Genomic DNA, 22,143 nt, shown 5'->3' with positions numbered 1-22,143 from the left:
CGGTTCTCTCCCCAGGAGATAGAGACAGACAAAGTCGGGGACGGAGAGGATTTACTTTTGCCTAGGACGACCTCTCCGAGCGGTCCTAGACACTGGAGTTTCCTGGCTTCACCGGACAGGAACGGTTCAGATGCTCCTTACTGCCACAGTAGAAGCAGGTCCCTTTGACTCGGCGCGTCTCCTGATGAGACTTGACCATCTTGGATTGGTCAATCTGCAAAGGTTCAGCCGAGCGTGCCCAGGGAATTGCTGGTTGGGAGGCAGGTCTCAGGAAAACAGGGGCGAGGTGAGGGAATCCTCTCTCCCGGGTAGTCTCCTTAGCTCATTCCTGAATTCAGATGTCAATCCGGGTAGCTAGTGACACCAGGTTGTCCAGGGTGGTAGGAATGTCACGACCGGCTAGCTCGTCCTTGATCTGACCGGAAAGACCCTCCCAGAAGATGGATACCAGGGTCTTGTTGTTCCAGGCAAGGTCAGAAGCGAGGCTACATATGGCATATTGGCCCACGGTGAGACTCCCTTTGCAGAGACGTAGCAGAGAGGAGGCAGTAGAGGATTTTCGTCCTGGTTCATCGAAGACCTTCCGGAAAGCAGTGAGGAAAGACGATAGATCGGACACCAGAGGATCACCTCTCTCCCACAGGGGGTTTAGCCATGCCCGTGCTTCTCCAGTGAGATGAAACATGATGAATGCCATCTTGGCCCGGTCGGAGATGAACTGGTGTGCCAGGAGTTCAAAGTGCAGGGTGCACTGGTTTATGAAGTCCCGAGCTAAAGCGGGGTCGCCAGCAAAACGTGGAAGTGCCGAGAGCCGGGGTCCATAGCCGGATGCCATTGTAAGACTGGGTTGCGGTGCCGCGGGTGCAGGCGCCGCTTGGCCAGAGATGGACACAGACAGGGCGGACAATGCGCCTAGGCGAGAATTAACAGACCACTGAAAGGACAGGACAGTCTCCTGTTGAACACTCTGACGTAAGACCTCCTGGTACAGGTCAGCAAGCGAAGGGGCCTGGGAGGCACCGGGTTCCATGGCCTGAGCAAGTGGTTAAGGATCCGGGTGGTGGAACCTCTGTGCTGCGGTGCAAGGAGGAACCAGAGGGGCGTAACTAGGTATCAACTCGGAGCGACCAAGGTCGTACGGCGGCTCAATCGACTCCGTGACCAGGGAGGAACTGAGCAGAGGGACCAGGTGATACTCTGGGACCGACCTTGTATAAGAGCAGGTGACTCCCACGGGTCAGAAGGCAGGGACTGACCGTTATAGCAGATGGGCACAGCAGGCAGGCTGACGAGTGATTCGTGTAGAGGGACTCGCAGGCATGGCAGGTAACAAGCAGGAGCCTCCAGGTAGGCTGACTGGTAGGCACGACAGGTAACAGGCAGGAGCCTCCAGGTAGGCTGGCAGGTAATAAGCAGGAGCCTCCAGGTAGGCACGGCAGGTAACAGGCAGGAGCCTCCAGGTAGGCTGGCTGGTAGGCACGGCAGGTAACAGGCAGGAGCCTCCAGGTAGGCTGGCAGGTAACAAGCAGGAGCCTCCAGGTAGGCACGGCAGATAACAGGCTGGAGCCTCCAGGTAGGCTGGCTGGTAGGCACGGCAGGTAACAGGCAGATGCTTCCAGGTAAGCAGGCGGGCAGAGCCCATAGACGGACTGGCGGACTGAACGGAAGACAGACTGTCGGGCTGGAGAGTAGTCAGGCTGTCAGACTGGACTAGGTAATCAAGCTGGCGTGCTGGACTTGTTAGTCAGGCTGGCGGACTGGACCTGATAGGCTGGCGGGCAGGACTGGTAGTCAAGCAGGCAGCGGAACCTGAGGGCTGAAGCAGAGGTAAGTACACAGTGCTACAACTTTGCTCGGGCACCTCCATTTTGGAGGAGGTGCCTTATATATGGGAGGTCCTCCGGCCATTGGACACCATAGGATGGCGCGCGGCCCCTTTTAGAGGGAGGGAGTGCGCACGCACGCCCTAAGCACAGTGCCCGGGAAACTGCGCGCATTGGCAGCTGCAGAAACAGGATTGCCAGAGGACACCGGATGGGGAGCGCGGTGGGAAGAGGGACGGCGTCTCTGCCTGTCAGGGGGCAGAGACGCCGATGCTACATAATTAAGTACTGAATAAAAGTAATGATATTATTATTTTAGGCTCGAGCAGGACAAATGCGTGTCTTTCTTTTCATTTGATCACCTCCTTGAAACGGTTTCTGCTTTGGGCTCTCTAAAGCACAATTTGAACCTATAGGTGAGCTGCTGATTTTCCTTCTACCTTACACAAATGTTGAGGCTATATTAAAAATAAAAGAAGACCTCCATATTATGGCAGTGTGAATCTAGTGTAATTAAAATATTTGTATTCATACTTACACGGACTCCAGTTATGTTTTGGCAATGACCAATATTTATTTCATCAATAATGTCAATGTCCTGTTTGGGATCTAAATAATAAAAACTAGATGTTTGTGCAGTTTCTTCACAGATAGAGAGATGAAAAGATCCTGAAACTGGCTTTCCATAAGTATACCTAAAATATAATAATATATTACTTATTTTCAGTGTCATCTGTAGGTTCAGAAACAATTTTTAAAAGAGTCACCTCAAAAAGACAATTCCTGTAAATATGGCTAAATAAAGCATATGGATATCATACAATGGGTCCCCAGTTGGAGACTTCACAATATGAGTCAGAGTGGAGATGTATTAAGAATGAGAATACTTAATCCAGCCATTTATACTTATCCATTTACTTGAAAGGGGGTCATGTACCGGGGCATATCTTGTTGATACAATCATTTTGTAACGCTGCAGACCTTCCATTTGGTTAGTCTACAACAGAAACTCATCAATGACAATCTTGTTGCTTTTGTCAATTTGTTAGTGTGAGGTCACCAAAAAGGAGCACGACAGTCCCACGTCCTATTCTATGTCAATATAAAACTAATGTTTGCCTTAATGGAAGGATATACATAATATAAGATTTGAACATGCTGAGCTCCTTGGAAAGAGAGTTCTACTCTGGTTGGTTCAATCACCTTGGCTAATGAGTGCCAAGAATCTTTCCAGGATTGCCCTCCCCTGAGGAGTGTCACGCCAGGTGTGAGTGAAACAGAGGGGAAAGGGAAAGGAAGCCCAGACACTAGGGAAAGGGGGAAGAGGTGACCTCCTAATCTGCACTAGCGTCACCCTGTCTCCCCCTAACGTCCCTATACAGCCTCCGCAGCTGTATCCAATCACGTGCTTTGCCATACTATCCCTGGCGTAAGGCTAAAGCTGGTGGTGGAAGGAGATGAGCACTAGTCAACCTCCACTAGCACTCTAAAGACAAAAGGGAAGACAACACAGGGAAATAATAATTTAGCTTTAGAAGAACTCCAACAGGACACACGACCTCAAGACTCCAAAGAGGACGAGATGCTGCTTCAGCCAAGTTCCAAGTAGGAATGAATATCACCAGCGATGCCCACATAGACATACCAGGTAAATATACACCCAGACTAAAGGGAGGCAGTCGCTGGGTACTAAACACAGCCTCCTATCTAGGCAGCTGTCTGCATTGCCAAACGTGGATATCTCCTGCAAACCATTGAAGGTCGACTGTCTGTCACCAGTGACACACCTGTGACAAGTAGCTTCTTTGTTAGCAGGTAAGTGGTCTATTAAACCGTCTCTTGGGTAATGGTAAAGAGATACAGGGGTAAACAAACATTATGGCTTTCTGTCATTTGTGGTTAAATCTGTTATCATAATAGGGTACCCAGTATGATCTTTACTGTGTTGCCCCTCTCTTCTATGTACAGTCCTCCCTGAACTTATATTTCATCTATAATATTATGAATATAGGACCAATACCTTCCACACACTTTCACGATAAAGAATTTATCCATCACACTTGGCCATTTTGGAACATCCATGTTAACATCAAATCTCTTTAGAACTGAAGTGAAGAATTCACATGTTAGAAACTCTTAGCAACAAGCAATTCTTATGTAAAATTGAATATAAAAAAGCAAGTACATTGAGACATAAGAAATCAAATTGTTTGCTTTTTTTCTGGTGCAAATTTTCAATGAAACTAGCAATGTTTTTGCTTGACAAAATATTCTTCAAGCCCATTGACACTCTACTTAAGGTTTGCAAAATATCAATAGAAAGGATAATATGGCTTGCAAGTCACATACCAACTAAAAATATTCTTTCCATGTGGCATGACAGATGCAAGTTATTAATCTTAAGCTTAATGTTTTCTTAAAATTGGTGTTTTTGCAACAGCTATTTCGGTTTCATATATGTAATAACTGTTCGACACAGTAATGTTTCTGCCTTGAAATGAGGTTTATTGTACTAACAGAAAATGTGCAATCTGCATTCAAACAAAATTTGACAGGTGCATAAGTATGGGCACCCTTATCATTTTCTTGTTTTAAATACTCCTACCTACTTTTTACTGACTTACTAAAGCACTTTTTTTGGGTTTTGTAACCTCATTGAGCTTTGAACTTCATAGCCAGGTGTATGCAATCATGAGAAAAGCTACTTAAAGTGGCCACTTGCAAGTTGTTCTCCTGTTTGAATCTCCTCTGAAGAGTGGCATCATGGGCTCCTCAAAACAACTGTCAAATGATCTGAAAACAAAGATTATTCAACATAGTTGTTCAGGGGAAGGATACAAAAAGCAGTCTCAGAGATTTAACCTGTCAGTTTCCACTGTGAGGAACATAGTAAAGAAATGGAAGAACACAGGGACAGTTCTTGTTAAGGCCAGAAGTGGCAGGCCAAGTAAAACATCAGAAAGGCAGAGAAGAAGACTGGTGAGATCAGTCAAGGACAATCCTCAGACCACCTCCAGAGAGCTGCAGCATCAACTTGCTGCAGATGGTGTCACTGTGCATCAGTCAACTATACAACGCACTTTGCACAAGGAGAAGCTGTATGGGAGAGTGATGCGAAAGAAGCCGTTTCTGCAAGCACGCCACAAACAGAGTCGGCTGAGGTATGCAAAAGCACATTTGGAGAAGCCAATTTCTTTTTGGAAGAAGGTCCTGTGAACTGATGAAACCAAGATTAAGTTGTTTGGCCATACAAAAAGGCGTTATGCATGGTGTCAAAAAAACACAGCATTCCAAGAAAAACACTTGCTACCCACAGCAAAATTTGGTGGAGGTTCCATCATGCTTTGGGGCTGTGTGGCCAATGCTGGCACCGGGAATCTTGTTAAAGTTGAGGGACGCATGGATTCCACTCAGTATCAGCAGATTCTTGACAATAATGTTCAAGAATCAGTGATAAAGTTGAAGTTACGCAGGGGATGGATCTTTCAGCAAGACAATGATCCAAAACACCGCTCCAAATCTACTCAGGCATTCATGCAGAGGAACAATTACAATGTTCTGGAATGGCCATCCCAGTCCCCAGACCTGAATATCATTGAACATCTGTGGGATCATTTGAAGAGGGCTGTCCATGCTCGGCGACCATCAAACTTAACTGAACTGGAATTGTTTTGTAAAGAGGAATGGTCAAAAATACCTTCATCCAGGATCCAGGAACTCTTTAAAAGCTACAGGAAGCGACTAGAGGCTGTTATTTTTGCAAAAGGAGGATCTACTAAATATTAATGTCACTTTTCTGGTGAGGTGCCCATACTTATGCACCTGTCAAATTTTGTTTGAATGCAGATTGCACATTTTCTGTTTGTACAATAAACCTCATTTCAAGGCAGAAACATTACTGTGTCCAACAGTTATTACATATATCAAACTGAAATAGCTGTTGCAAAAACACCAATTTTAAGAAAACATTAAGCTTAAGATTAATAGGGGTGCCCAAACTTTTTCATATAACTGTATGCCAAAAACAAATTGGTGCAGCTCAATAGTTGCACTTTATTAAAAAAAACCAAAAAACTGCATTGGACATATTAATGAATACAGTACACCCTGAAAATCCGTCCAGGTGATGACATGATCCCATGGATGTACGAATTTTTACAAAACACAGCTCTAATAACTTTACTGTACCAACCAGGACTGAGAGAGAGGTGAGCACTGTACTCAGATATTTCCAGCAGTTCCATAGGAAATAAAATGGAGACATGCATGTGTGGAAAGCACTCCATGTAGTTTTCCAGAAGTCAGATCTCCTCTGATTACCAAGTTATCACCTAGGCAATGGATAATGTTAGGAATAACCTGTCCACCCAATTATGTTAAATTATACACAGCATATAAAAATATTAATCTTACCAGCTTCAGATATAGAAAAATCAGCTCTGTATGCATTGGGTATATTTATGACGTAGTTTCCTAGTGGTAGCTCATTTGCCAAAGGAAAACTTAAGTCAGCGATTCCTTGATGTGGCGAGACATCCAACCATTGTCCAATCCGATTATTATCTGGATCCTGTTAGTAAGGAGACACTTCGGTCTGATATAATAAAGTTACTTGTGAAGGCACATTAGTATTGTGTTCTACGTGAAAGGTAAAATGAGCTCACTGCTGACTTTCTGATTGTTAATCATGTCTTACATGATGGTGAAGTGGCCATAAAAAAAACTGTCAAAACAGCTGAAATGCGACATTTGTGAAATGCTAGGTTTACTATAATTGCAACTTTTACTTGATATCTTAAGATACCTTCTACCTTTCTGACCAACAAAAACACCCACAACAAAGTCCAATGTGTCATCTCTCTGTCTGACTCCTATTCAAGACTAGATTTCCTATACGGCACAATAGGCATGCATTTATTGGCAGCTATGCTTGCAATGTATCCAGAATGCAGTCACAGACTAGTCCTGCCAACCAAGGGAAGCTAATCAGAGCTAGTTAGGTAGTAGTTGCCTGTGTGCCTCTCATATATCGATCTCTGTTAGTAATGATTGATCTAAGATAAGGAGGACTCTTTCAGCCTGTCGATTGTTGCATGAATCTCCATTCAAGAAAAAATTATGGGTGAGCATAAGCATAATTTTTTTAAGAAGCAAGTCTAGGAAAAGATCCATAAAGAAGTGCAAACTTTTTTCAAGCACTTTGTTCTTTAGGCTCCTCCTGACGTGTCAGACCAGTAACTGCTCTTGATGCATTGTAATACTGCCCTCAGTGTTTTTAAGAATTTTTAATTATATTTGCATTGTGGAGCTCAAATGGATTTTTATCACCTTAATTTTTATGTCTATGATCTAACCTTAATTGTACTTATCTCTAAGACATTACCAACAGAAGTCAGTCATATTTTCCCTTATATGATGTTGTCTTGGTTCTGGCACATAGTAGGAAATTACAAGCGGGAAACCCTATCTGACTATCGTATGCTCTAAAAGAACATATGGACAGGGGTAGGAGTAATGAGACAAAACCTTTAAAATGATAAAATTACACATTTCTCAAAATTAAAAGTGGTTGTCCAATCAATAATATTTATCACGTATCTCCGGTGGGAATGGAGCAGTAGTGAGCATGTGAGAGCACCACTTCTATAAAAAGTAAATAGACCTGTTCTGACACATGTTCATTACAACTCAATTCACACAGAGAATTCGGGGATCCCCATTCCAATGATTTGTGGGTTCCTAGTGGTCACTCCACTTTGGTGATCATATGTATGTGTGTATCGGTGCATGCAACAGGAGCTGTTAATACTTACAATCAATTCCACAAGTGGATACTGTAAAATAAATGATTATATGGTTACATTAAGAATAGTTTTATATGAAGCCAGTTATGCCATGATTAAAGTTTAAGGTGTAGGAAGAAACTACAGATCCCTGGGGATTCCTATGAAAGAACTGGGAGAACTTTCAGGTTCTAAGACAAGGTTTCTCTAGTATTAACCAAGCTCGGAACTCATGTTGCAAAGCTGCAGTTCTACCCGCTTAAAGAGGTTGTCCGAGACCTTTACATTTTTATCTTATCCTTAGAATAGGTTATCAATATCTAATCGGTGGGGTTGCGACACCCGACACTTCGCCTATGAGCTGTTCCAGATGCAGCTGGTGGCTGGAAATGCTTAGTTGCGAAGCTGCACAGCACGGCTCCGTCAACTGCATAGTGTCCATGGCCAGGAACTGCACATCCACCCACTATTCGAATCAATAGGGGATGCAATACCCAGCCGTGGCCACTATATAATTGATAGAGCTGTGTCGTGCAGCTTCACAATCGAGCACTTTCGACCAAGAACAGCTGATCAGCGGGGGTCCAGGTGTCGCACCCCCATCAATCAGATATTGATGACTTATCCTAAGGATAGGCCATCAATGTAAAAATCCTGGACAACCCTCTTAACCACCAAGATGCATAAAATAGGCAATAGGATTCTTTTCTGCAGATTATTTTAGTCCTATCAATGTATTCATCTCATTTTGAAGATCAGTCCTATGCAAAACATATAACTAATTTTGGATTTTTAATATGTCCCTCTCTCCAAATTTCAGATTTGTATTTCTAATACACTATATTATCATATAGGCAATCAGATGCATCTTCGAAATCAAAAATGGTGTCAGGATTAGGAGGTAACGATCTTTGTTCTCGGTGGATGAACTACTTTTACGATATGTCTAATTTACATAAACTATGTTTTCAGAAATTTCCTTGAAATACTACGCTAAAAGGGTTATCCCAACTGGAGAAGTAATCTCCTATCCATGAATAGAGTGGCCACCATTCCATTCATACTTTGTATTACAAAGCCTCGATCTCAAGATTGTTATGAATTTAAGACTTTCCATTGCAGGCTTACATAGACTATTTTAATTATATCAATTACATCTAAATTATCAATGTGCCTACTTTACTGTACACACAACTCATGTAAGGCCTTATGTAAGAGCATTCACATTCATTTAGTTATCCACAAAGGTAATATAAAGAGTATGGAAGCATCTCACCTTGTCGTTTTTTGCATGATAATTCCTGTCCAAGGTTATAATACGGAAACTCACTGGAATAATAAACATGTGATGTCAAAAATTTCACTTGTGGATCCAACTTTTTTTTTGCTGACAACCAAAAGATATTAAAAGGATGTGACTGTACATATCTACCTGTCTGTCCAGGCTTGTAGTTCGGTTTATCAGTCTGGATAAAAGTCATTTGATTTCCTTTAATGAGCATGATCTTCTTGATCTGGTCAATGTTTATGTTATCTCCATGAGCAGAAACATGAAAGAACCAGACTTCTTCCTCATCCAACACAGTCGGAAGCTGAGTAAAGATGAAGCTTTATTGAAATCCTTACAAATTTTTACTGATATGTTCAGTTCATGACCCTGGCCCGGTGTCTGAATATTTTGGCCAAGGCAAAGGTTTATTGGTTTACGCAGTTTGGCACCAGGGCACATGGCCTTCACCATTTTTGTGGCTGTGTAGAACACAAGAATTTGACTTTGAGTCATGAATGTCTATGATCTATAAGAGAATTCCACTAACCTCAAAAGAATAACAGTGAAAATATGTTGGGGTGTTGATTGTGTCTTCTGTCACCAACACATGTTTCTGTTCTCTCTTTAACTCCATTTTAAGTTGTAGCTCCCCCTTCAGTTTCAGGATAGAAATACATGCTTTCTCCTCTGATGGGTAGATCATCTGAGCTGGTACTGTGATTGCATAATACCTTGAACAAGAGTAAACATTTGTACATCTGTATATACGGTGCTCATTATAGCTTAAACTTGATAATTATAACTAACGGTAACTTGATTGATTTACTCAATTTGATCATTTTGCATTCATAACATTGTTATATATACTCTCTCTCTATAAATACACACACATATATATATATTTATAGACACCTATATCTTAGATTCACCATACCCCAAACCGTTGGATATTATAAAGAACTGTCATTTGCTAAGGTTTAGATTATATTGAACTAACAAATAAAGTTGCACCTTGTAGTGCTATAGCATGTAAACATGAAATATATGAAATTTGAATTGCATTATTGCTCTAGAAAATAGGAAAAAATGAAGATACTTAGCACATAATTTGGCCAATTCATGCATGCCTAGCAGCCAATGAAAAGGCGATCTTCTTTTGCTGGAAACCTATCTAATATGAATCCTCTCCTAGGCTAAAGCCTACATTTATATTGGTACGTTGGATCCTTCTGTAATTAAAACGGGCTGATGGGTAGAGTGCTCAGTAAGAGAGCCAATTTATAAATAACAAAAGACTGACCGTCACTTCCAAACAGAAAACTTGTGTGTACAGGTGCAAATTTCATATATTTCATGGTTACATGCTATAGCACTACAGAGTGCTCAATTACAGAAGGCTCCTACCTACCCATATAAATGAAGGTTTCAGCCTAGGAGAGGAATCACATCAGGATATGGTCCCAGCAAAAGAAGATCGCCTTGTCGTTGGTTGCTGGGCATGCATGAATTGGCCAAATTATGTGCTATGTGTCTTAATTTTTTTTCTATTTTTTAGAGCAGGGGTCCTCAAACTACGGCCCGTGGTCCACATGCGGCCCGCTGAGGATTTTTATCTGGCCCGCCGGGCTATGGGCGAAGGAGAGCGGTGCAAGCGCCCGCCCTTCCCCCCGCTTGCTCAGGTCCCCGGCAGCCAGATACTTACCTCTCCCCGTGTCTCCACAGATCTGCTGTCTTCCTGCTCTGCGCTCTCTGTGACATCTCATGTCAGAGGGTGCGGTGACGTCTTTCCACCGCACCCTCCATTGAGCCATCACAGTGCAGAGTGGGACAACACCGGCAATGCTGGAGTCTGGACCTGAACAGCGGCAGCAGGTGAGGAGTGCGGTGAGTATTTGATTTTTTTTTAATGTATGGAGGCATGGGCATTATATGGGGGGTGACGTCCTGCATGGGGCATTATATGGAGGGGGTTAACATCCTGCATGGGACATTATATGGGGGGGTGACATCCTGCATGAGGTATTATATGGGGGGGTAACATCCTGCATGGGGCATTATAAAGACAGGAGAGTGATATCCTGCATGGGGCATTATATGGGGGGGGTGACATCCTGCATGGGGCATTATATGGGGGGGTGACATCCTGCATGGGGCATTATATGGGGGTGACATCCTGCATAGGGCATTATATGGGGGGTGACATCATGCATGGGTCATTATAAAGACAGGGGAGTGATATCCTGCATGGGGCACTATATGGTGGGAGAAAGGGACATCTTGCATGGGACATTATATGGGGGGAGTGACATCCTGCATGGGGCATTATATGGGGGCACAGCCTGCATGGGGCATTATATGGGGGGAGTGACATCCTGCATGGGGCATTATATGGGGGGGTGACATCCTGCATGGGGCATTATATGGGGGCACAGCCTGCATGGGGCATTATATGGGGGGGAGTGACTTCCTGCATGGGGCATTATATGGGGAGTGACATCCTGCATGGGGCATTATATGGGGGGTGACATCCTGCATGGGGCATTATAAGGGGGGGAACAGCTTGCCTATTGGGGATATTTACCTGCCTATTGGGGACCTATGCTGCCTATTCGGGACATTTGCCTGCCTATTGGGGGACCTATGCTGCCTATTGGGGACATTTACCTGCCTATTGGGGACCTATTCTGCCTATTGGGAACATTTATCTGCCTATGGAAATACCAGTAAGTTTGTTAATTTAACTTTACTTGTTCCTTGTTTACTTGTTTTAAATATTGTATTTGTTCCTGTATTGTTTTTTTACTTCAAAATAAGATATGTGCAGTGTGGATAGGAATTTGTTCATAGCTTTTTTAAAAAAACGATATTCCGGCCCTCCAATGGTCTGAGGGACAGTGAACTGGCCCCCTGTTTAAAAAGTTTGAGGACCCCTGTTCTAGAGCAATAATGCATTTCACATTTCATATATTTCATGTTTACAAGCTATAGCACTACAGGGTACAACTTTATTTATTAGTTCAATATCATCCAAACCTAAGCAAATGATAGTTCTTTATAATAACCAACAGTTTGGGGTATGGTGAATCTAAGATATAGATGTCTGTAATATTACAGTTATATGAAAAAGTTTGGGCACCCCTATTAATCTTAAGCTTAATGTTTTATAAAAATTGGTGTTTTTGCAACAGCTATTTCAGTTTGATATATGTAATAACTGCTGGACACAGTAATGTTTCTGCCTTGAAATGAGGTTTATTGTACTAACAGAAAATGTGCAATCTGCATTCAAACAAAATTTGACAGGTGCATAAGTATGGGCACCCTTATCATTTTCTTGTTTTAAATACTCCTACCTACTTTTTACTGACTTACTAAAGCACTTTTTTTGGTTTTGTAACCTCATTGAGCTTTGAACTTCAGAGCCAGGTGTATGCAATCATGAGAAAAGCTACTTAAAGTGGCCACTTGCAAGTTGTTCTCCTGTTTGAATCTCCTCTGAAGAGTGGCATCATGGGCTCCTCAAAACAACTGTCAAATGATCTGAAAACAAAGATTATTCAACATAGTTGTTCAGGGGAAGGATACAAAAAGCTGTCTCAGAGATTTAACCTATCAGTTTCCACTGTGAGGAACATAGTAAGGAAATGGAAGAATACAGGGACAGTTCTTGTTAAGGCCAGAAATGGCAGGCCAAGTAAAACATCAAAAAGGCAGAGAAGAAGAATGGTGAGATCAGTCAAGGACAATCCTCAGACCACCTCCAGAGAGCTGCAGCATCAACTTGCTGCAGATGGTGTCACTGTGCATCGGTCAACTATACAACGCACTTTGCACAAGGAGAAGATGTATGGGAGAGTGATGCGAAAGAAGCCATTTCTGCAAGCACGCCACAAACAGAGTCGGCTGAGGTATGCAAAAGCACATTTGGAGAAGCCAATTTCTTTTTGGAAGAAGGTCCTGTGGACTGATGAAACCAAGATTGAGTTGTTTGGTCATACAAAAAGGCGTTATGCATAGCGGCAAAAAAAACACAGCATTCCAAGAAAAACACTTGCTACCCACAGTAAAATTTGGTGGAGGTTCCATCATGCTTTGTGGCTGTGTGGCCAATGCCGGCACCGGGAATCTTGTTAAAGTTGAGGGACGCATGGATTCCACTCAGTATCAGCAGATTCTTGACAATAATGTTCAAGAATCAGTGATAAAGTTGAAGCTACGCAGGGGATGAATCTTTCAGCAAGATAATGATCCAAAACACCGCTCCAAATCTACTCAGGCATTCATGCAGAGGAACAATTACAATGTTCTGGAATGGCCATCCCAGTCCCCAGACCTGAATATCATTGAACATCTGTGGGATCATTTGAAGAGGGCTGTTCATGCTCGGCGACCATCAAACTTAACTGAACTGGAATTGTTTTGTAAAGAGGAATGGTCAAAAATACCTTCATCCAGGATCCAGGAACTCATTAAAAGCTACAGGAAGCGACTAGAGGCTGTTATTTTTGCAAATGGAGGATCTACTAAATATTAATGTCACTTTTCTGGTGAGGTGCCCATACTTATGCACCTGTCAAATTTTGTTTGAATGCAGATTGCACATTTTCTGTTAGTACAATAAACCTCATTTCAAGGCAGAAACATTACTGTGTCCAACAGTTATTACATATATCAAACTGAAATAGCTGTTGCAAAAACACCAATTTTTATAAAACAATAAGCTTAAGATTAATAGGGGTGCCCAAACTTTTGCATATAACTGTATATATATACAGTACAGACCAAAAGTTTGGACACACCTTCTCATTTAAAGATTTTTCTGCATTTTCAAGACTATGAAAATTGTACATTCACACTGAAGGCATCAAAAAGAGAGAGAGAGAATATGTATAACAATGTTATGAATGCAGAATGATCAAATTGAGCGCTACAGAGTGCAATTTTATTTGTTATGTATAGAGATGCTTACTTTAATGTATGCACCTGTACACACCAGTTTTCTATTTGGAAATTATGGTCAGTCTTTTGTTATTTAGAATATATTGAATTCCTTGATCATGCTGATTCCTGAACTGATTTTTTGTTTTTAAAAAAAGAACAAAAATGAAAACATCTAATTAAAGAGTACACCAAAAGAAGTATAATTATAAAATGCAGCCAAATAATTGCTATTCTGTAATTGACAATCAGCTTGCTAATTCTCCTACACATGAGGACGGGAACACATTGGACCTGATCTTCTCCCGGCTTTGCTCAGTACATGACTTTACTAACTCTCCCCTTCCACTGTCTAACCATAATCTTCTTTCATTCTCTGTCAAGAACTGTGACTCTACTCAAGACCCCCCCACTTTCCACACTTATAGAAATATACGCGCCATTAACACCCAGAAATTTATGAAAAAGTTGCAATCATCATTGGCTCCAATCTCCTCCGTCTCATGTCCCGACTCTGCATTGAAGCATTATAACAAAATAATACTATGCGTCCTGGATGAAGCCGCACCTCCTACACAAAGAACAATTCGGCATAGACGGCGACAACCCTGGCACACGCCTCAAACACGTCTTCTCCAGCGGTGTTCCAGGTGCGCTGAAAGGCTGTGGAGAAAATCTAATCTGCCCGAAGATTTCCCCCATTATAAATTTATGCTGCAAACATATAACTCTGCGCTTCACCTCTCCAAACAAACCTACTTTAACAACCTCATCATCTCACTTTCCAATAATCCTAAACGACTCTTTGACACGTTTCATTCTCTCCTCAATCAAACAGCACAGGCCCCGATCACCGACCTCAGCGCAGACGATCTGGCCAATTATTTCAAAGAAAAAATTGACCATATCCGACAGGAAATTTTCTCCTAATCCCCAAACGTTATGCATGCGCTCCCCTGCGACATTGTATCTTGCTCACTTTCTGATTTCGAACCAGTCACGGAAGATGAAGTGATCAGGCTCCTTGCATCTTATCGCCCTACCACCTGTACCAGTGTCCCTATTCTCTCACATCTCCTTCAGTCCCTTGCTCCAGCTGTCACCACTCACCTAACTAAAATTTTCAACCTCTCCCTCTCATCTGGTATCTTTCCCTCTTCTTTTAAACACGCCAGCATACATCCATTACTTAAAAAACATCCCTTGACCAGAACTGCACGGCCAACTACAGACCTGTTTCCAATCTTCCCTTTATCTCTAAACTCCCGGAACGCCTGGTCCATTCCCGTCTAATCCGCTGTCTGTCAGACAACTCTCTTCTTGACCCTTTACAATCTGGTTTCCGCTCTTTACATTCTACTGAAACTGCCCTCACTAAAGTCTCTAATGATCTACTAACAGCTAAATCTAATGGTCACTACTCGATGCTGATTCTCCTGGATCTCTCTGCAGCATTCGACACTGTGGATCACCAGCTCCTCCTCACTATGCTCCGCACTATTGGCCTCAAGGACACTGTTCTCTCCTGGTTCTCCTCCTATCTCTCTGACCGCTCCTTCTCTGTGTCTTTCGCGGCTCCTCCTCCTCTCTCCTTTCCCTTACTGTCGGGGTTCCTCAAGGATCAGTCCTAGGCCCCCTTCTTTTCTCAATATACACTGCTCCCATTGGACAAACAATCAGCAGATTCGGTTTTCAGTACCATCTCTATGCTGATAACACCCAATTATACACCTCTGCTCCAGACATCACCCCTGCATTACTACAAAAGACCAGTGATTGTCTTTCTGCTGTGTCTAACATTATGTCCTCCCTCTGTCTAAAACTGAATCTGTCAAAAACAGAACTACTCGTATTTCCCCCCTCCACTATCCTACCTGTGCCCGATATTGCCATTTCCGTTTGTGGCTCAACCATTACTCCCCAGCAACAAGCCCGCTGTCTTGGGGTACTTTTTGACTCAGATCTTTCCTTCACTCCTCACATCAAATCACTGGCTCGTTCATGTAATCTACACCTCAAAAACATCTCAAGAATCAGGACTTTTCTCACCTTTGACTCGGCAAAAACTCTTACTGTAGCTCTTATTCATTCCCGTCTGGACTACTGCAACTCTCTACTTATCGGGCTCCCTCTTACTAAACTCTCCCCTCTCCAATCCGTCCTTAACGCAGCAGCCAGTATCATATTCCTCGCCAACCGCTACACCGATGCCTCTTCCCTGTGCCAGTCATTGCATTGGTTACCCATCCAATATAGAGTTCAATTTAAACTTATCACGCTTACCCACAAAGCGCTCCATGCTTCAGTACCCCCCTATATCTCCTCCCTTGCCTCAGTCTACTACCCTATGTGTGACTCACGTGCGTCCCCTGTAAGCCCTTACCCTGGGAGATGGGGGACTCGGGAGATGGGGTGCAGCCGTGACCCGGACCCGACCCGTGCCCAGCGTCGTCACACTAAAACAAATAGAGATGGTACGGGTTTATCCGGGTTGAGTGGCTGATCTCGACTACGCCACCTGTGGCACCTGGTGAAGGCCACCAGCACCGCTGCAGTCCGCTGAGGCATGGTGTTATGAACTTCCAAGGCTTTACTCACGAAAGAGATGGCAGTAGGAAGGAAACTCCCTGCTCCTCGCGGAGTTCTGCGGTCACCAGAGACGAGGGTCCGACAACCTCCGAGTAAGTCCAGCGTTCAATCAGGACCCCGCACCAGAATGTTCCTAGACTGCAGACCGGGTACTTTCCTGTCTGTGTGTGTGTAGATAGGCTGGGTATCCCTCTGAACTCCTCTCAGAAAAAGGGTATGGGTGGCAGCTCCGCTCCTTCTGTTACCCGGTGGGATCCCCAGGGCCTACCGGGCTTTCCCGACCAGGACGTAGACTAGCAAGGTCGGGTGTCGGGGGCCAGTACCCCTCTTGCAGCCGTACTCCCTCTGAGTATATCAGGTGGTGAGGACAGGTGGCATATACCGCTCCATCTGCATCTTCCCTGGGATCCATTTGCTGTGGAGCTACACTCCTGAGCTCCAGGCCTTCTTGGTCATGGTCCTTGACCGGGTTGAGACATTCATTATCTGCAACCTGCCCCTCGACCCAAGGCTAAGGTACGAGGGCCGTGTCTCCGTCCTCTGCAGGCCCACACAGGATCCACGCTCAGGGAGGGAGATCACAATACCAAAGACCAAGAACCAAAATGGCGTTATTATTAAATATGAAATTTTAAAGTGTCACTAAAATGTGAGTCCTCCACCCTCACCCACTAAATGGTATGGTTCCCCTGTCTCTTGGTTCCCCAGTCTACCTGTAACCAGGAGGGCAGCACCTAGTGCATTCTAGCCCCCTCTGGTGGGAGAAGTGTGGTGTTGGATGTGAAGGAATGGTCCTGACCATCGCACTGTTCTTACCTCAGAGGAGGAACACTACACTCCATTAGAGAAGTGCAGCATCCCTGTGGCGGTCGAACCCTCAGGGGCACCACATTCCCTGATGGTGAAACACAGCACGTCCGCGGGCTGCAAAAGAGTAAGACCTAGGAAAGTTTTCTTTTTATATAACAATAAACCATCTTCCCTTTATGGGAGGCACATCTTCTTTAACGTTTCGAACATAATAATATAACACAAAAATACAAGAGTATAAAAGTATAAAATTATAAAAGTGCTAGCATTTTCCGGAGACATTCATATGCAGACAGACGGGTTAAAGTGCAAGGACGATGAGTCAGTTCAGAAGTGCAAGGGACCTGTCCCAAACCCCCAACGTGGGCCCTGGGGTGGCTGCAGGGCATGAAGATCCTGAGTTGGACCTCCAGTAGAGCCACCCAGACAGGTTTTTCTTCTGAGGTAGAAATATATACGCGGTTTTACATAAAACCAATAAGGAGCACCTAAAGAGATGCAAACTATGTACAAGAAAGGAGTCTGTTTGCTGCAAGTCCGCAGGGACCAATGTCTCTAGAAACCGTAAATAGAAAATTAAAACATAAATGTTAACATAATAACTTTTAACAGGTTACAGCCTCCGGGGCTGCTTAAATCTCGGGTTCCCTCCTGGGAAAAGGCTGGTTCCTCCCGACGGAGGCTGACCGGTCCTCTGAGGCTGAGCGCAAGGGGGCATCGCTCCCGGACACCTTGTGAACATCCAGGGCGTACCACCCCCGCACCCCATGGTGGCAAGAGTACGTAACTACATCACCCTGGAAGAGGTTCCGGCCAGGGTGTCCCTTCTTCAAACGCGGCTCGACGTCCCGCCTGCTGACGAAGACGTCGTCCTGGTACTGGGGACTCCTTATGAACCCCCATCCCACCTTATGGTGGAAGCAGACGACTTGCCCTTCCACACGGGGACTTGGACGGGTTGCCTCTTCCTGTCGGGCCCGGGACTTGGCAGCTTTGGCCCGCACCTCGAGGCGCTCGCAGCGGACCTCCTTCTGGCGTTGCTCCCGAGTGAGTTGGAGGATCTGCTCACGGCACCGCTCACTCCTCCTCTGCGCTTCAGCCCGGGTCTCCCAGGGGAAGCCCATCAGGTCCACCCCCTGGTTGTCCCAGGCCCACTCCTCAGCCTCCAGCCAGGTGACTGTTGGTGCGGTTAGCGGTGTCATTAGGGGTTGCTGCGGGTCCTCTGCAAGTGTGGACCAGTCCGGGTTGGGGTCGGGGACACCCCAGCAGCCTCAGGCGCTTCCGATTCGGGAGTTGGGTGGCAGCGCAGGTCTCCGCCTATGGCTGAAGCTTGCAGCTCCGGGGCAAAGACCTGCTGCCAGGTGACCGCGCCGGGCAGGAGATATTCGGTCTTGAGGTCCAGTATGGGAACGGTAGGCTCAGCAGACGGGGCAAGGGTTACACACTCACCCGCCTCTGGGCCGCTCACGACCTCTGTCACCGTGTCTCCCTGAGTTTCAGCTCCTTGGCGGCGGGCCCGGATGCGTGCAGCATTTCTTCCCGCCACGCAGCAGTCGCCGCCTCCTGGGCCTCTTTCTGTCTCCGCACAAGACCCGGGGCTTCCTGGTGGAGAAACTCTAAATCTCCCGCTGTTATGATCTTGCTGCCTCACTCCCTGCTGGGGGAAGGACCTGGACCGGGTTCGGAAGGCTCCGTAGGTTGCGCTCCAGAAGCGTCCATGTCTACTCCCGAAGATTGCCAACCTCCGACTGCAATGGCCGCACCTTGTTGCTTTTCTTCTTCCTCCTCTTTTGGGGCGGTTCCTGGGCGGCATGCTGACAGGCCCGCCTTCGTTCAGCCCATCCGGTTTGATGGGCATTACACCGCGGACAGTCTCTGATGGAAGGGGCGGTCCACACTTTTGGCGCCAAACAGGAGCCCAGCCCACGATGGGAGGTGTCAGAAGGCCATCTTTCCACAGCATTATTGCGCCTGTTCTTCTTGGGCGGGCGCCATTTTAAGTGAATACGACAGTCCAAGGTGTAAGGCACACAGTACCCGGTAGCAATGGGTAATTCCTTCCTTTGCTGCGGGCATGCGATCCTGCCGACTACGCCAAATGTGTGTGACTCACGTGCGTCCTCTGTAAGCCCTTACCCTGGGAGATGGGGGACTCCGGTCGGGTCCTTTGATATAGAGATGGGGTGCAGCCATGGCCCGGACCCGACCCGTGCCCAGGGTCGTCACACTAAAACAAAAAGAGATGGTATGGGCTTATCCGGGTTGAGTGGCTGATCTCGACTACGCCACCTGTGGCACCTGGTGAAGGCCACCAGCGCCGCTGCAGTCCGCTGAGGCATGGTGTTATGGCAGCCGTAGTTGTTACTACTCCCCACAGGCGGAGAAAGGCCTCAGGGCAGAGGGACAGGATGACGGGGGTAGTAGTATAGGAGGCCTGGTGCTGCGTAGTGCGATGTAATGCAGAATAAAGAGTCCGGAGGCCATAGGGGTGAACTTCCAAGGCTTTACTCACGAAAGAGATGGCAGCAGGAAGGCGACTTCCTGCTCCTCGCGGAGTTCTGCGGTCACCAGAGACGAGTGTCCGACAACCTCCGAGTAAGTCCAGCGTTCAATCAGGACCCCGCACCAGAGTGTTCCTAGACTGCAGACCGGGTACTTTCCTGTCTGTGTGTTTGTAGATAGGCTGGGTCTCCATCTGAACTCCTCTCAGAAAAAGGGTATGGGCGGCAGCTCCACTCCTTCTGTTACCCGGTGGGATCCTCAGGGCCTACCGGGCTTTCCCGACCAGGACGTTGACTAGCAAGGTCGGGTGTCAGGGGCTGGTACCCCTCTTGCAGCTGGACTCCCTCTGAGTATATCAGGTGGTGAGGACAGGTGGTGTATACCGCTCCGTCTGCATCCTCCCTGGGATCCATTTGCTGTGGAGCTACACTCTTGAGCTCCAGGCCTTCTTGGTCATGGTCCTTGACCGGGTTGAGACATTCATTATCTGCAACCTGCCCCTCGACCCAAGGCTAAGGTACGAGGGCTGTGTCTCCGTCCTCTGCAGGCCCACACAGGATCCACGCTCAGGGAGGGAGATCACAATACCAAAGATCAAGAACCAAAATGGCTTTATTATTAAATATGAAATTTAAAGTGTCACTAAAATGTGAGTCCTCCACCCTCACCCACTAAATGGTTCCCCTGTCTCTTGGTTCCCTGTAACCAGGAGGGCAGCACCTAGTGCATTCTAGCCCCCTCTGGTGGGAGAAGTGTGGTGTTGGATGTGAAGGAAGGGTCCTGACCATCGCACTGTTCTTACTTCAGAGGAGGAACACCACACTCTATTAGAGAAGTGCAGCATCCCTCAGGGGCGCCACACCTACACGTGCCCTCCGTTCTGCCAGTGACTAGAGATGAGCGTTGTTCGACTAGAACTGTTCGCCAATCTCAAATTCGAGCTGTTTTGGGCGGTGTTCGAGTTGTTCGACGAACCCGAACGATTTGCAAAAAATTCGGCTGTTCGAGGTTATGTTCGATAACTGTTCGTGCACCAAAAGCGTGTCCTGCATGTCTGGCGCTATTTAGAGCACTAGAGCACCAATCATGCAGGGATTGTCTGCCACTCACTGTAATGCCACAGCCATAGTGGTTGTGGCATTACAGTGATTGCCCAAATCGATGGGAACAGTGCCAACAGTGAAACATGAAAAGCCGGCAATTCAGCAGCGGCATACACCTGTACCCGACAATTTAGAACCGAAAGAATAGAGCTTCACACATAGATTAGATAGATATAAACATGTCAGCCACATATATACGAAGTACAGTGAAAGTGCTGCTTACTGTACTTGTCATTTAGCGTAAAGGATTTAGCAAAAAAAATAATAGTGTTTTCATGCACCGTCTCTTTAAAAAAGCCGGCCGGCAATTCAGCAGCGGTACCCGACAATTTATAACAGACAGAATAGAGCTTCACACATAGATTAGATAGATAGAAACATGTCAGTCACATATATATGAAGTACAGTGATAGTGTTGGTTACTGTACTTGTCATTTAGTATTAAAATAAAGGATTTATTATTAAAAAAATTGGCGTGGGGTTCCCCTTAATTTTAGGCTCTAGCGGAGGTTAAGCAGACGGCTGGGGCAGATGTTTGAAGCCTGGGAAGGGGGTAATACCCACGGAGCTTCCCAGGCTACTAATATCAGCCCCCAGCTGAATACATAGCCTTTACTAGCTATTAAAATGGGGGACCCCCCAAAAAAAATGACGTGGGGTCCCCCCTAATTTAATAGCTAGCAAAGGCTAGGCAGACAGCTGGGGGCTGATATTAATAGCCCAGGAAGGGAGCCATGAATATTGGCCCCCTCCCAGGCTAGAAACACCAGCCGTCAGCCGCCCCAGAAATGGCGTATTCATAGGATGCGCCAATTCTGGCACTTAGCCTCGCTCTTCCACGCTGCCCTGGTGCGGTGGCAGGGGGTAATAGGGTTGGGGTTGATGTCAGCTTATAATGCCAGCTGACATCAAGCCCAGGTTAGTAATGGAGAGGCGTCTATAAGACACCCCCATTACTAACCCCATAGTCAAAGTTAAAAAAAACACAAACACCCAGAATAAAGTCCTTTAATTGAAATAAAGACACAATCCTTTATTGTTCTAAATTAAACCATACTTACCGTCACGCCCATTCCAGCTGAAGCCAACGATCTCCTGCAATAAAAGAAAAATAATAAAGCAACCTCATCCTTACCTTTCCATGGTTCCCACGACAGCTTCAGCTCTGCTACATCGAGATGACAGGCTGGACCGCAGCAGAACGCTGCCATCCAGCCTCTCATCCCGCAGACACTGAGAAGCGCAGGCGTCAATTTTTTTTTAATTATTTCATGAATTTCCTGAAATAATTTAAAAAAATTGAAGTGGGGCTTCGCACTATATTT

General features: G+C 45.5%; 1 protein-coding gene across 1 annotated transcript in view; it reads right to left on the bottom strand.

Moving 5' to 3' along the window:
• LOC141273399 (alpha-2-macroglobulin-like protein 1) overlaps nt 1-22,143 on the bottom strand; it is a 131,368-nt gene that overhangs the window by 103,950 nt on the left and 5,275 nt on the right. The window contains exons 2-8 of the mRNA XM_073685169.1: nt 9,424-9,607; nt 9,039-9,198; nt 8,883-8,935; nt 7,637-7,657; nt 6,237-6,393; nt 3,844-3,928; nt 2,362-2,518 (exon numbers count right to left, since the gene is read on the bottom strand). Of these exons, the coding sequence (XP_073541270.1) occupies nt 2,362-2,518; nt 3,844-3,928; nt 6,237-6,393; nt 7,637-7,657; nt 8,883-8,935; nt 9,039-9,198; nt 9,424-9,607 (817 nt within the window). The remainder of the gene's footprint in view (nt 1-2,361; nt 2,519-3,843; nt 3,929-6,236; nt 6,394-7,636; nt 7,658-8,882; nt 8,936-9,038; nt 9,199-9,423; nt 9,608-22,143) is intronic.

This window comes from Phyllobates terribilis, unplaced genomic scaffold, assembly GCF_046119375.1.
Source record: "Phyllobates terribilis strain yellow unplaced genomic scaffold, ASM4611937v1 Scaffold_5__5_contigs__length_657084704, whole genome shotgun sequence".
NCBI lineage: Eukaryota > Metazoa > Chordata > Amphibia > Anura > Dendrobatidae > Phyllobates > Phyllobates terribilis.
This window is presented reverse-complemented; position numbering and strand designations above follow the sequence as displayed.